Here is a 16,939-nt window from a genome sequence, read left to right as displayed (position 1 = left end):
CTGTTCTATTTCATTACATAAAGGAAATGAAAAAACAAGATTCAGATCATATTAGCAGCACTTTGAAGAGGATTTCCGTGTTTTGTCTTTTGTTCTTCTTTTCACCTTCAAGCACTTTTCCAGTGAAATTTTTGATGTTAACAAGACAATTTCTTTCATATTTTCCAATAGAAATATTGGAAATATTTTAACCTGCTTATCTTCTTAGACATATAGAAAAAGTTGAATTCATATTTCAATGTCTTGTCAGTCTTTTATAATTCAGGTTATGAACTGGAGTAAGAAGTAGAATGCCTACACAGCATACAAAAGGCCTGAGTTTGAGCCTGTGCCGAAAAATAAACAACCATAGTTCATTTCTAAATTCCATTTAAATTTTTTTGAAAATGGTTTCACCTCAATTTATATTTAATGCAATGTATATTATAAAAGTTATTATTCTACCACATATTTATCACTAATCACAATCAAGGTAAAATAATATTAATTTGCACTTTACCAATTTTAATATATATTTTACTAAAAGAAATTAAGAGATTGTTAAGCTTTTCTCTATCACTTTTGATACTTATGGTATAGACAACAGATTTCAGAAATTGTCAAACTTTTCATGGAAAATAATTACTTATTTTTTATGGTTGAAATTGCATTCATAGTTTATAAGTAGATTTTTTGTCAATTTTTAAGAGGAGATATGTTAATCATACTTGTTTACCTTGAAAGAGAACCCCTCCTTCCTCTGATTCTTATAATTTTTTCCCTCTATTCTGCAAGAAATCCTGAGCCTTAGGGGCAGCAGTTCTGTTATAAATATATCCACTGGAACTGGACTCCACAAATCTGTCTTTTTGTTAACCATAGTTTTCTGTAATTCTTTCTGCATGTTGAAAAGATAAGTTTGTGGGTATAATGCCAATTATTTAGAAGTGTGACCAACATGGCTACCTAAACATGACCTGAATAAACCAATAGACATTCTAATGTGGAAGGAAGACAGTTCATACTGCATAAGCACTAAACAAAGAACTACAGGCAACTAAAGAATGCTGAATTCTGGAGAAATAGTCTTCCACAAGGAAAAGCACACCATTTGCTTAGCCAATTCCAAATATCAGCTCTGAAAAAAATTATAAGAAATGAGTTAGTTATATTTTATGCCTTTAGGAATACATATATTTGTATGCATATATGTACATGATGTATGTACATATGTTTAAGTAATGATGACTATATAAAGAATTAGAGGTTGTAATTTTGAAAGAGAGCAAAGGAAGTATGTGAGGAGATATGGAGGGAGGAAAAGGAAGGCAGAATTGATGTGATCATATTATAGTTTCAAAAAAGTTTAAAATCTTCAATGCTAACAATGTACTTATTAGTTTATTACATTTTAATCAAAATAGAATAACACTCCTCCCTTTCCATTTCTTCCCTCCAAACCCTCCCATTTATTTTCCCACTTCCAAGTTCATGAACTCTTTCATTTTTATTTTTATTTTATGTTGTTATTTATAGTGTATTAATTTCATTGTAACTGCATATGTATATATGTGCACAAGTACATAATTACAACCTGCTAAAATTGTTTATCTGTTGTACATAAAAGACCTATATGTAATATACAATTACAGAATCGCACATATATAAACATTCTTGTATGCTATACATTCCACCAGTGAAACCACGGTATTTTAAGAATTCATTCCTTTTACAAGATTTTTAATTTGTAGGTCAAAGTCTATTGAAGACTCAAATTTAAATTTCTGTATCCTAATCAGAATTTTTAAAAGTTAAGAACATTAAGCAGTATTTTCACAGATATTTTATTTATTAACTCTTTTATCTGTTTTTTAACATGTATTTTTACATGTATATTTTAAAATCTGTGAATCTTTTTGCTGTAAAATACTTAATTTCAGAAAACATGAAAATGACTTGTACCATTTGACAGCTGGGATTTTTTTTTAATGAAAATTTAACTTCATAAAAAAGGAAACTACAGACCAGTGTTACTAGAATAAACATGGATGTTAAGTGGATACCAACTAAACAAATGACTGAATCCTTGGGAGATAGTTTGTCTCTCCTTGAACTGATGTCTTTTGCACACACTGGGACTTAGTACCTAGTACTAAAGTCCTCTTTTGGGTGCTTCTATGCTCATTTCATGCCATCAAAAAGAGTCTGCATGAGCTCCTAAAGTCTGGCCTCTGCAGAATCCCTCTTGTGGCAGAAAGTTGGTAACTTGGGTGTAAAAGAAATTTCCAAGCACTGAGAGAAGCTGTTCCCTGGCATGGTGCTGCTACCTGACTCTTGAAATAAGATTCATGAACTTTTAGATAAAGGCTAATCTAAATCTGAGGTGAAGCAGTGCTGCACAGGAAGATCCTCTCTGTGAATAAAATACATGTTTTATTTTGCAATTAAAATGTAAAATAAGATTCTTGTCAGCTTAAAACTTTTATTTGTAAATATCTCAATGGAAAGCTTCAGCATTGTTATTATATCAAATAATCCTACAATATATTACATTTTGTAATACACATTCGTGTGCTGTGATGTGTGTGCCTGTGTACATGTGCTCAACAGTGTTCAGAAATGGAGATCCGAGAACAACCTGTGGTAATTGGTTTTGACCTCCCTCAAGGTTCTCAAGGATCAAATTTTGGTTGTCTGGCTTGGCAGCAATTGCCTTCTGTAAATGGCACTTTTATTTCCTTTATTTTATTCTTTCTGAACTCTAGTTGGCTGGTTCAACACAGCTGTTCTGGTTCAAAACTCCGCTCCAAGCTAATTGATTCAAACTCTTCTCTCATCTTTTCACTGAATTGCTTCATGAACTAAACTGAACTGCACCGAGCTCAGTTGAACTTTCCTCTCTCGCTGCACTGCTCTCAGCCTCTCTTTCAGATCCGTTCTCATGAGAGCTGGATATATCCTATCTCTGACTCATTATGCCAAGTCTTTTTCTGATTGGTCACTTTGTCTGCCCATAAACTAGACTTCATTGTTTGGGATTAAAAGAGTGTACTAAAGGTGTGTCTAAATTCCAGCCAGAGGGATTAATGCTGTGTACCAAAGGTGTGTCTCTACTGCAGCCTGATCAGAAAGACTTTGGATGTGATCCCTTCTCAAAGTAGTCATGTTGTACTTAAAACCCCTCTATATCTTCATTCATTGAGCCACCTCAATCATTTTAATATTATCTCCTGCTAACATGAACCCATGTTCAAGCTCATTAAAAAGCACATATCACTTATAAGTTGAATATAGACCATGTGTGTCTTTCTGCTTTTCAGATACCTCACTCAGGATGATCTTTTTTAGCTCCTACCATTTGCCTGCAAATTTCATGATTTCATTGTTTTAATTGCTGAGTAGTATTCCATTGTGTAAATGTACCACAATTTCTGTATCCACTCCTCAACTGAGGGACATCTGGATTGTTTCCAGTTTTTGACTATTACGAATAAAGCTGCTATGATCACGGTTGAGCAAATGTCCTTCTTGTATACTTGAGCGTAGTTTGGATATATGCCTAGGAGTGGTATAGCTCCTAGCTATATCCCTAATTGTCTGAGAAAGACCCAGATTGATTTCCAAAGTGGATATTAGATATATAATATAGGATAAACATACTAAAATCTGTACACCTAAAGAAGCTAAGCAAGAAGAAGGACCCTAGGTAAGATGATCGCTCCTCACTCAGAAAGGCAAATGGGACAGACATCAGAAGAGGGAGAAAACAGGGAACAGGAGCCTATCATAGAGGGCCTCTGAAAGACTCTACCCAGAAGGGTATTGAAGCAGATGCTGAGACTCTAGCCAAACACTAGGCCGAGTGCAGGGAATCTTATGAAAGAAGGGAGAGATAGAAAGACCTGGAAGGAACAGGAACTCCACAAGGAGAACAACAGAACCAAAAAATATGGGTTTAGTGGTATTTTCTGAGACTGATACTCTAACCAAGGACCATTCATGGATATAACCTAGAACCCCTGCACAGATGTAGCCCATGGCAGCTCAGTGTCCAAGTGGCTTCTCTCATAAGGGAAACAGGGACTGTCTCTGACATGAACTCAGTGGCTGGCTCTTTGACCACCTCCCCCTGAGGATTGGGGCAGCCTTACCAGGCCACAGAGGAAGACAATGCAGTCAGTCCTTATGAGACCTGATAAGCTAGGGTCAGATGAAAGGGTAGGAGGACCTCCCCAATCAGTGGACTAGGGCAGGGGCATACAGGGAGAAGAGGGAGTGAGGGTGGGATTGGGAGGAGTTGAGGTAGGAAGCCACAGCCAGGATGGGATACAAAGTGAATAAATTGTAATAAATAATAATAATAAAATTACAATTGGAAAAAAATCGTTATTCACAAGACTGTGAGATAATGTTTGTCAAAGGAAAAAAACATATATCTATTCAAAAAATAAGAAATCTGAAGACTTTTATAAAAGTATCTATTTTAATTTATATTTTGTACAGATGTGTATGTTTTTATATGGGTATTTATTTGTAAATAACTTAATGGAAATTTATACATATATATTTTAATGTTATAAAATACAAACAATATTTAAACATTGAAATTTACATCAATAATTAAACAAAGAGAAGCAATTAATTTGAAAGAGTATAAAACAGGGATACAAAAAAGAAACAAACATTTTGGATCTGTTGCTCTCCTTGTGGAGTTCCTGTTCTCTCCAGGAATTATTCTCTCCTACTACTCTGCCCAAAGTTTGGCCATGAGTCTCAGCATTTGACTCGATGGAGATGGTCTGGAACCCCTGCACAGACGTAGCCCATGGCAGTTCAGTGTCCAAGTGGGTTCTATAGTAATGGTGACAGGGACTGTCTGACAGGAACTGATTGGCCTGCTCTTTGATCATCTCCCCCTGAGGGGGGAGCAGCCTTACCAGGCCACAGAAGAAGAAAATGCAGCCACTCCTGATGAGACCTGATAGACTAGGATCAGAGGGAAGGGGAAGAGGACCTCCCCCATCAGTGGATTGGGGGAGGGGTGTGGGAGGAAAAGAGGGAGGGAGGTACAGGGGGGATACAAAGTGAATAAACTGTAATTAATAAAAATAAAAAGTAATTAATAAAAAAGTGTGGGTCACAACCACATAGTTGCAATATAGTTCATAAACTACATTGAACAAATCTTTTCAAAAGTAGACTGGGACACCTGAAATGAAGACAATAAAATTAGCAAAGACACAGTACTGATAAGACTATTAAATCACTCCTTTTGGTAAGGGAAGTTTCCAGAGAAGTTTAGTCCAGAGACACAGGTTGCTTCCTCATTTAAGATATTTTTTTAACAAAAATATATTACTTCCCCTTTATTTGATTATAACTGCAATTAGAATGAAATTATTCTTTTTCTAATATATTTTAATTGAAATAGAATCACATCTCCCTTTTCCCCTGTGAAAATAACTAATGAATTTTTCTTAATGCTGTACTTCATTTTTGTTGTTTAAAGTATTATAAATGATAATTAAAATTACAATACAAAGATGTTATAAGACAATAACATGCAAAACAAATGTTTCTGTTAGCCTGCTATCATCACAATAGATAGAATTATATATATATTTTTTAACTTTTTAATTTTTTATTAATTACACTTTATTCATTTTGAATCCCCCCATAAGCCCCTCCCTCCTCCCCTGCTGATCCCACCCTCCCTCCCCTTTCTGCATGCATGCCCCTCCCCAAGTCCACTGATAGGGGAGGTTCTCCTCTCCTTTCTGATCTTAGTCTATCAGTTCTCATCAAAAGTGGCTGCATTGTCCTCTTCTGTGGCCTGGTAAGGCTGCTCCTCCCTCAGGGGGAGGTGATCAAAGAGCAGGCCAATCAGATTATGTCAGAGGCAGTCCCTGTTCCCATTACTAGGTAACCCACTTGGACACTGACCTGCCATGGGCTACATCTGTGAAGGGGTTCTATTTTGAAACTTTAAGTGGGATTTCAGTAAGTTTTAAATCCTTTTATTTTCAGTATAAAACCAATACATCCTTTTTTCTTTTAAATTGTAGGGTTTTTTTCTTTTCTAATATTTTTCTTTTTCGAGAACTTCATGCTTTTAATATACTGTTTATATATTGGTAATTCCTAACTCTTATTCCTCAGTGGGCACAGCCATAGCCACTGGAAATGGCAAGATTCATGAAGCCAGCACAGCTGTTTGACACACTTCCAGCAAAGCTGATTGTATTGATACAATCATTGTCCTTCTAGTTCTAACTTTTGGGTTTTGATCTATGCTTGTTGCATTCTTGGGGACTTTCTGCAGTATGATTCATTTTATGTCTTTTTCTGAGAAAATTATGTCTGAGTTTTTTTTTTTGTTTGTTTGTTTGTTTTTAGGAAAATCCTAAAATTAACTTTGTGTGGCTATTATTTGGAGCTCATTAAGCACAGACAAGCACATAGTTAGATGAGGTCATTACTGCAGGAATCTTCTTGGGATACATATCTGCCACTGAGCTGATTCAAAGAGCATAATTAGTGCAGAGACACAGAGACAATTGGCAAACTCAGACTGGCTGTAAGTAGTGATGCAAGGTCTCCTTTTATTACACGCTTAGAATTCTCTGAAAACGTAGTTTAAAGAGAGGGGATACACCCCTGTAGGAGTAAAACTCAGCTAATAAGATAGGTTGACTAAAAGAAAACTTTTCCTACTTTATAGCACAGATCATGAAACATATACTTAAAAAAAAGTCAGGTATTAGCTATTCAAAAAAAAAAAAACTGTCTCGGATATTTGTTTGTCTGGAGTGCTTTAAAATTGCAAACACTGCCAGCCTAAAAGCAGGCTGTCATATGACAAATATGTTTACATTGGAGGACACATTCTTTAGATTCTTTAAATTGGAGTTATAGAGGTAATAATAAGAAAAATCTGTTCTGTTTGTATTTTCTAATTGTAACTAAATTGTAACCCTGGACATGTAATGAAAATCAAACACATTCTCTGTACCACTTGGATAATCATTAGTCTTTGTTCTGTGAAACCTGTATAAATAAAGAAGCACCTGGTTGCTAGTCAGTCACAGCCACAGCACAGAAGCAGCCTGATTGCTAGACAGTCAGAGCTGCAAAATTTCCCAGACCATCACACCTGAATGACTCCCTTCCCTTCATCCACTCCTTATCACCTCTGTGGGCAGCCCTGTCAGCAAGAAAGCCTCAGCCACAGCTAAGATGGTCCTCAGCACACAATTTCCTTTATCTCTCTTTTAAGAAATGATAACAACAGCAAAAAATTAGGATAAATTCATTCTTCAGCACCACCCAAAGGAAACACTTATGGTATATATGTATTTGCAAACACAAGACATATGCATACATGTAAGAATATATATGTGTAAATAATTGCATAACATACACATGAATTACCATGAATGCTCAGTGCCTTAATTTTTCCAAAATATGCATGTCTTTGACATGTATTGAATGAGATATATGTTATAATTAAAAATTACTTCATTTCTAATTATATATATAAATTAGTAAAACCATCCCATAATAATGTTGCTCATAAATTTATAACTGTATTGTAACATGAATACAGTAAATGCATTAAGAGTAGCATATACATAAACTAAAACAAGGATGTGTTCATTAATTTTACGGTTGAAACTACTGTATGCTTCATTTGTAAGCTATATCAGATCAACATTCTTGAGGTAAGTTTTTTTCTCACAAGATCCTTAAGTGCTTGTTTCACCTGCTGGTTCCTTAAAGTATAGATAAAAGGATTCAGCATGGGGGCAACAGAGGTGTTGAGCATAGCCACCCCTTTTGTCAAAGCAACTCCAGCCTTAGCAGATGTTTTCACATACATGAAGATGCAGCTTCCATAAGATATGGAGACAACAATCATGTGTGAGGAACAGGTTGAGAAGGCCTTTTCCCTTTGTTTGGTTGAGGGAAATTTGAAAATAGTTCTGAGAATATACGTGTAAGAGAGAATTATCAACATCAGCGTTGTTATAAGTGTGATCAAAGCTAATACAAAGCTCATGAGCTCTAAAGTGCTTGTGTCTGTGCAGGATATTTGCAGCAGAGGAGCAGAGTCACATGTGAAATGGTCAATAATATTAGAGTCACAGAAATCTAGCTCTAAGCCCATGACCAGTGGTGGAAAAATCACCAAGAACCCAGCTAGCCAGGAGCTGATGATGAGCTGGTAGCAGATCTTGTTACTGATAATGGTTGTATAGTGGAGGGGCTTGCAAATAGCCACATAGCGATCATAGGACATGGATGCCAGAAGGAAAAACTCCGTTGAGCCAAGAAAAATAAAGAAAAATAGTTGTGCAGCACAAGCATTATAGGAGATAGATTTGTTCCCAGTTAGGATGCTGACCAAAAACCTAGGATTACAGACAGAAGTAAATGAAATTTCTAAGAAGGAGAAATTCCTGAGAAAGAAATACATGGGGGTCTTCAGGTGGGAATCCAGCAGGGTGAGCGTAATGATGGTTAAGTTTCCAGTAATGCTCAGCATGTACGTGAGAAACAGAAAAAAGAAAATGACAATCTGAAGCTCAGGATCATCTGTCAGACCCAGAAGGATGAAGTATGTCACGGAAGTTCTGTTTCTCATCTCTGATGAATGGTCTACAGCAAATCTAACTGATAAAACCAACATAGAAAACATGGAAACAAGAACATGAAGCACAAGACAAGCATAGATCTTTCCTCTCTCTCTTTCTGTCTCTGTGTGTCTTTGTGTCTGTCTGCCTCTGTCTTTGCCTCTATCTCTGTTTCTCTTTCTGTGTTTTATTCTGTCTACATTTTATTATATCTTAAAAGATATGATCAAACACTTTCTGTTTAAAGCCAAATTATTCTGTTTTCATTCCGCTACCATCTACTACCTTTAATATTCTAGAAAGTATACTAATTGAGTAAAAATTCTAATACTTCATTATTGGCATCATTATGTTTTGCCTATGTCATCTTTTCTATAAAATAAAGTTCTTGATCATTGTGAAAATCAGTGATCAATTTAATTATATACAAGAGTAGTCTAAACATCAAACTAGAAAAATAAACACTGTAGCTTCTATTAATATTTTCTTAACAAAACAATAAAATTAACAAGTGTCATTATATTTTTGCATTTTAAACAATTAATAATCTCCATATTTTAAAAAATACACCATAAATTTTGTCTCCTTGTATTATTGGAGACCTTAAATTTTCAACCTTCATTCTTGATCTCTGAAATACTCTTCTCCTTAAACTTAATTAACATTAAGTTTTTGTTGATATGTATAAAATTGCTAAAAGAAGTTTTTGAAATTTAATTAATCTTCAATCAGCAAACAATGTATTTTTACATCATATGCCAACAATTCATAACTGACAACTGAAATATACAAATATTTTAATATGCTCTCTAGAACTATCTTAAACAACTACATCAGTTGCATGAACTTGACTTGATCAGTCTAAAAAAATGGATGCTCAAATATCAAGAAAATGCACTACATTCTTCACATTTAATGTCTAGAATGTTTCATTTAATATATATGTATAACTTGAAATTTTTAAGTGATTAATATATGCATATATATGTATATATATGAAATTGATTTATAAATAAAACTGCATAAGAGACAGTAAGTAAAGCTGAAACAATGAACAGAAACAACTTGAAAATACTTACCAATTTGAAGTATTAATACTTAAAGTAAAATATCAAGCACAGAGTAACAGTCTGGGTTCCTGAACTTAGCATAGTCCTATAGCAAAAAGAAAAATCAGTGTTTCTCTCCTCCTACAGATAGGCATCTCCTCACTGTACTCTTTATGTTTAATCTCTAAATATGGAGTGAAACATCTTCTTTGTGTTTCTCAGTATCATCCAACATCTAGGACCCTGACATATTCCTTACAATATTTTAACAAGACATATCTAGATGGGAGTTTTATTGCTATAAAATTATTCAGATTATTCTAATATTTCCCAAAGGGATGTTGTCATTAAGTTTTTCTAAGTAAAATGTAAACATAGTACTCATAATATGTTTGCAACACATAACTTCAAAAATACTCTACAGAACATGGAAATGTATAATGACTTCTGGGATAAATAATAATAGGGCACTAGTGTATACAGGTAGAATATTACTTCCAGGAATCATATTTAATTGGTTTGATTATATGACCTATGTCCCGGGAGAGATATAGAATTTATTTGCAAGGAGTTAAGTAGGTATTTAGAAGGGATGGATCTAACAACAAAAAATAGTTATCTTTTCACACTGATTTTCATAGGACAGTGTTGAGACAAGCTACTCCCAAACAATCTGTAAACCAGCAGTAGACTTTTCAGGCTGTGCCTTGCTTTGAGAAACTCCATTTTACAAGCACCCTTTGACTCCATTTTGAGGGTGTAGGATAAAAATATGTGTTATCATCAACAAAAGAAGTCAGTTTAGAACATTAAAATAAAAGTACAGTAGAGGTCTAAAGAGGAAATACAGCTGGCCTTGAACCTATTATGTAGCCAAGGACTGGCTTGAAGTTCTTCTTCTCCTACCCTTACTACCCAAGTATAGGATTTAGGCAAGGCCACTGCGTCACATTCAAGGTTTTCCCACAGTTCTGACATAGTCAATTTTACATATGTATTAACTGAAGGTGAATTTGTTCTATTTTTAATTGAGAATTTGTGGTAATAATATATTTGAGATCCTTTAAGTATTTTTTTCTGATCTGACATGTTTTAAAGGAGAAGATGATACATCATATAACCAAGTACCCTCAAAATCAGATATCTGTGTGTTTCTATTTTTTACTTTATTTTTTATTTTTATTATTAGGTACATTTTATTAACTTGGTATCCCAGCTGTATCCCGCTCCCACATTCGTCCCAATCCCACCCTCCCTCCCTCATCTCCTCCCTGACCTTTTCCAAGTCCACTGATTGGGGAGGACCTCCTCCCCTTTCATATGACCCTGTTTTATCAGGTATCTTCAGGACTGGCTGCAAAGTTCTCCTCTTCGGCCTAGCAGGGCTACTTCTCCCTTGAGGGGTGGGATGGTCAAAGAGCCTGCCATTGATTTCCTGTCAGAAATAGTCCCTGTTCCCCTTACTAGGAAACACACTGGTTACTGAGCTACCACGGGCTACATCCGAGCAGAGGTTCCAGGTTATATCCATACAAGGTCCTTGGTTGGAGAAACAGTCTCATAAAAGAAAGAAGGGGGAGATAGAAAGACCTGGAGGGGACAGGAGCTCCACAAGGAGAGCAACAGGACCAAAAAATCTGGGCACAGATTCTCTGAGACTGATACTTCAACCAAGAACCAGGCATGGAGATAATATAGAACCCCTTCACAGATGTAGCCCATGGCAGCTCAGTCTCCAAGTGGTTCCCTAGTAATGGGAACAGGGACTGTCTCTGACATGAACTCAGTGGCTGGCCCTTTGATCACCTCCCCCTGAGGGAGGAAACAACCGTACCAGGCCACAGAAAAAGACAATGCAGACAGTTCTGATGAGATCTGATAGACTAGGATCAGATGGAAGGGGAGGACCTCCCTATCAGTGGACTGGAGAGGGGCATGCGAGGAGATGAGGAAGGAAGGGTATGATTGGGAGGGGCTGAGGGAGGGGGCTACAGCTGAGATACAAAGTGAATAAACTGTAATTAATATAAAAATTTACATTGAAATTAAAAAAAGGAATACTATTTCTGCCTGAGTTTCTACAATGAGACCAGATTCCACTCAGAAAATAGGTCTCCAGTTTTGATTATATGTCACAACTAAACTGTGCATATTCTCTAATATGTCTTAAAGAAAAGAGTAGTAAAACTAAGAATGTTCTCTCTCCCTAATTCTGATACAAAGTTTAAATAAATAAATTGTGTTCTTTAATCAATGTTAAATAAATCTGGTGTTCAGCTAAATTGATAGAAATGGACCTGAGGTTCTGGTTAGAGGATCAGAGTCATAGGAAAGTGATTAAACTGGAATACTGAGAAGTCTGGGCTACTGTGCAATGTACATTCCTGGTAAAGGAAAAGGATTTTGAGACTCTTTTGAAAGGTCCACTTTGAACACTTTTATGTGACACGTTTATTTGGAAAATTCCTGACAAACTCTTCCCAATTTGGTTTTCTTTTTTTTTTTTTTTTTTTTTTTGAGTGTTGTTTTTGTTTTCACTCCAATTTGCTAAGAAGTTGGGGCATTTCGATATTCTAGAGCCACTTTAAGCTTTTAAATTGTTTGGTTCTGTGTCTGCTGTTGTGGGATAAAGATTCAGAGAGCTAAAATTCCTAGAAACTTATTTGTAGCATTTGATTCTGTAATCAACGACCTGCTGGTTTCATTTTCTGGGTTCATGTGCATGTTCACTCTAAAACAGTAGACATTGCGTGTGGTGTGCATGTATAGTCATCTTTACATCCTTAAGCTGTTACTTGGTTTCTCCTACTTCCAATGTCCATCCCCTTTGTCTTTCTAGATGAGGATTGATCATCTTACCCCTGGACCTCTTTCTTGTTTATCTTCTTTAGTTGTACACATTTTAGTATGTTTATCCTATCTTATAGGGCTATATAAGTGAGTATATACCATGTGTGTCTTTCTGATCCTGGGATACCTCACTCAGGATGATCTTTTCTAGATCCCACCATTTGCCTGCAAAATTCATGATTATCTTGTTTTTAATTGCTAAGTAGTATTCCATGGTGTAAATGTACCCCAATTTCCGTGTCCATTCCTCTGTTGATGGACATCTGGGTTGTTTCCAGGTTTTGGGTATTACGAATAAGGCTGCTACAAACATGGTTGAGCAAATGTCCTTGTTGTGTACTTGAGCATCTTTTGGATATATGCCTAGGGGTGGTATAGCTGGATCTTGAGGTAGCACTATTCCTAATTGTCTGAGAAAGCGCTGGATTGATTTCCATAGTGGTTGTACCAGTTTACATTCCCTCCAGCAATGGAGGAGGGTTCCTCTTTCTCCACATTCTCTCCAGCATATGTTATCTCTTGAGTTTTTGATCTTAGCCATTCTGGTGGGTATAAGGTGAAATCTCAGGGTCGTTTTGATTTGCATTTCTCCGATGACTAGGGATGTCGAACATCTCCTTATGTGTTTCTCTGCCATTCTGTATTCTTCTACAGAGAATTCTCTGTTTAGTTCCATACTCCACTTTTTAATTGGGTTACTTGGATTATTGCCTTTTAACTTCTTTAGTTCTTTATATATTCCAGACATCAGCCCTCTGTCAGATGTTGGGTTGGTGAAGAGCCTTTCCCAATCTGTAGGCTGTCGTTTTGTTCTAACGACAGTGTCTTTTGCTTTACAGAAGCTTTTCAGTTTCATGAGGTCCCATTTATTGATTATTGCTCTTAGGGCCTGTGCTGATGGTATTCTGTTCAGGAAGTTGTCTCTTGTGACAATGAGTTCTAGGCTGCTTGAGGTCTTTGATCTACTTGGACTTTAGTTTTGTGCAGGGTGATAAATATGGATATAGTTTTGTTGTTATTATTATTATTATTATTATTATTATTATTATTATTATTATTTTGCATGTAGACATCCAGTTGGACCAGCACCATTTGTTGAAGATGCTGTCTTTTTTCCATTAAATGGTTTTGGCTTTTTTGTCAAAAATCAAGTATTCATAGGTGTGTGGGTTTATTTCTAGATCTTCTATTCGGTTCCACTTATCCACCATTCTGTTTCTATGCCAGTACCAATCAGTTTTTATTATTATTGCTCTGTAGTACAACTTGAGATCAGGGATGAAGATACCTCCAGAGGATCTGTTGTTGTACAGGATTGTTTTGGAAATTCTGGGTTTTTTTTTTGTAGCCTACCACAGAAGGCACCTGAAAGACTCTACCTAGCAATGCATCAAAGCAGATGCTAAGACCCATAACCAAACCTTTGGCAGAGTTAGGGAATCATATGAAGGAAGGAGGAATTAGTATATCCTAGAGGGGACAGGGAGACCCACAAGGTCCAAATATATTTGAGCACAGGGGTCTTCTATGAGACTGTTTATCCAACCAATGATTATACATGGATATAACCCACAACCCCCGCTCAGACATAGCCCATGGTAACTCAGTATCCAAGTGAGTTCCCCAGTAAGGGGGACAGGAACTGTTTCTGACATGAGCTCATGAGCTTCCCCTCCCCACTGAGGGAGGAGCAGCCTTGCTAGGCCACAGATAAGGACATTGCAACCATCCTGAAGATACCTGATAAGCTAGGGCCAGATGGAAGGAGAGGAGGACACCCCCATTCAGTGGACTCGGAAGGGGGCAGGGAGGAGATGAGGGAGGGAGGTTAGGATTGGGAAGGAAAGAGGGGGTGGGCTACAGCTGGGATACAAGTGAATGTATAAAATTATTTAAAAATAAAAAATATTAATTAAAAATTCTTAAGCTGTAATTACACGATCAAAAAAATATCATTAAGGAACTTCCAAGATGGCAGTCACCAGAGTGCACTGTATCTGAGTGACAGATGACCAGAGACTTCAGGTGGGAAGAGACACCCTAGGAGCTTGGAACCACAATTCCAAGCCTTCCACAGCTGTCTCCCAGGTCCAGGAGTCCCACAAGATCTAGAGGCGCCTGGTGTGGATCTGTCTATAAATAGCATGGGTCCTCAGTCCCAGGGACCCTCTGCAGCAATAGCCAAACCTAGGATTCCTCCAGCCTGCCTGAGGACAGCTCTTGAATACTGGGTCCAGGAGCCACGCAGAGTGCTGGTCTCATGCGGCATCCAGGCAATCTTGCAAAATCCTGGACTCACTGCACCCAAGAGGATCCAAGGAAGGAGGCTTAAATTGCACTCAGAAGGGGAAATATAATAGACAGAGGTAATGGTTGAAGGGAGGAAACAAGGTAGGAGAGGAAACACAGAGAGATATGAGGGTGGAGATCAGACCTGGTGTGAGAATCTGTGGGTGAGGGCATCTCTCTGACAAACTTGAGACCTAAATCAGGGTAGGCTCCTGAAGGATATGAGAGGGGTTCTAGCAGAGACTCCTAGTAGCAGGGACCATAGAGATGGAAGAGGACACCCTCTAACTAGACAAGTAGAGGGAGGGGAACACCAACCCACCTACAAAAACTGCAACTCAAAATTCACCCTGCCTACAAGATGTGCAGGGATAAAGAAAGAGCAGATATAGCAGAAACTGAGGGAGGTCTAACCGATGCCTGACCCAACCCACGACCTGCCCCATGGGAGAGAACCAACTCCTGACACTATTAACGATACTCTACTATGCTTGCAGACAGGAGTCAAGCAGAGTTGTTCTCTGAGAGGCTCCACCCAGCAGCACCTCAAAACAGATGCTGAGACTCACAACCAAACATTGGGAGAGGCATAGAGCCCTATGGAAAAAGGAGGGGTGGGAGGACCTGGAGGTGATAGGAGCTTCACAAGAAGAGCAACAGAGACAACTAACTGAAGCCAAGAGGGGCTGCTGAGACTGAAGCACCAGCCAAGGACCTTGCTGGACTGGACCCGGGCCCCCACACAGACATAACTGATGGGCAGCTCAGGCCTCATGTGGGTTCCCTAATAAGGAGGCTGAGGGCTCTCTCTGACATGGATTCTCTTGTCAGCTTTTCAATTACTTCCTAATGGAGGAACTGCCTTGCCAGGCCACAGGAGAACATGCTCATCCTTGCTGATATGGCTTGATGAGCTGAGGTAGATGAGAGGGGGCTCCACTTTTCTGAGGAATAGTGGAGCTGATTGGGGGAAAAGGAGGGAGGGTGGGACTGGGAGGTGAGGAGGGATAGAGCTATGACCAGGATGTCAGGATGTAAAGTGAATCAATAAATCAATTAATTAATTAAAAGACCCAAAATACTATGATAAATAGATAGATAGATAGATAGATAGATAGATAGATAGATAGATAGATAAGTAGAATCAGTAACCCATTTTGTAAGGTCTGTGTGTCTGTGTGTGTGTGTGTGTGTGTGTGTGTTCCCAATTTTGTCTTTTTTCTGAACTAGATTTTCTTGCTGTTTCATTTGATTTATAATTTTTGGTGTTTTTAGTTTTCCCCAGAACCATTGCTTCATTCTGCATAAATGCAGATATAAATTCTTTTGGGACTTAGTAAAAGAAAGTTTAATTTAAACTACAGGTAACAAGCATCTGGAAGTTGAAACTTTATCTGAAGTAGAATTTGACCTAATATGAGCCAACAGTTTGGAAAAACTAAACTTTAAAAGATCTTTAAGATTCTTAAGAGCATCTTTATTTGTAATAGCCAGAACTTGGAAACAACCCAGATGTCCATCAACGGAGGAATGGATACAGAAATTGTGGTATTTTTACACAATGGAATACTACTCAGCAATCAAAAAGGAGGAAATTTGCAGGCAAGTGGTGGGATCTAGAAAAGATCATTCTGAGTGAAGTATCCCAGAAGGAGAAAGACAAACTTGGTATATACTCGCTTATATAGACCTACAAGACATGATAAACATAATGAAATCTACACACCTAAAGAAGATAATCAAGAAAGTGGACACAGGCGAAGGTGATTAATCCTCATTTAGAAAGACAAATGGGATGTGCATTGAACTTATGACAGGAGTCTACCACAAAAGGCATCTGAAAGACTCTACCTAGCAGTGTTTCAAAGCAGACACTAAGACTCATAACCAAACCCTCGGCAGAGTGCAGGGAATCATATGAAAGAAGGGAAGTTAGTATGATATGGAAAGGATAGGAGCTCTACAAGGACCAAATATATCTGGGAACAGGGTCTTTTCCGAGACTGACACTCAACCAAGGACCATCTATGGATACAACCTAGAACTTCTGCTCGGATGTGGCCTGTGGTAGCTCAGTAACCAAGTAGTTTTCCAAAGTAAGGGGAACACGGACTATTTCTAACAGGATCTCAAGGGCAG

General features: G+C 37.5%; 1 protein-coding gene across 1 annotated transcript; it reads right to left on the bottom strand.

Annotated features, from left to right (window-relative positions):
* Positions 1–7,681: 7,681 nt before the first annotated feature.
* LOC129665566 (olfactory receptor 6C76) lies at positions 7,682–8,668 on the bottom strand. The gene has a single exon (XM_055592310.1). The coding sequence runs from the start codon at positions 8,666–8,668 to the stop codon at positions 7,682–7,684; it is 987 nt and encodes a 328-aa protein (XP_055448285.1).
* Positions 8,669–16,939: the final 8,271 nt, after the last annotated feature.

This window comes from Psammomys obesus, unplaced genomic scaffold, assembly GCF_907164565.1.
Source record: "Psammomys obesus unplaced genomic scaffold, mPsaObe1.curated_primary_1811, whole genome shotgun sequence".
NCBI lineage: Eukaryota > Metazoa > Chordata > Mammalia > Rodentia > Muridae > Psammomys > Psammomys obesus.
Note: the sequence above shows the minus strand (reverse complement) of the source record. Positions and strands in the feature narration are given on the sequence as shown.

Coding starts and splice junctions, on each gene's coding strand:
- LOC129665566 (XM_055592310.1), bottom strand. CDS start 8,668: ATGTTGGTTTTATCAGTTAGATTTGCTGTAGACCATTCATCAGAGATG.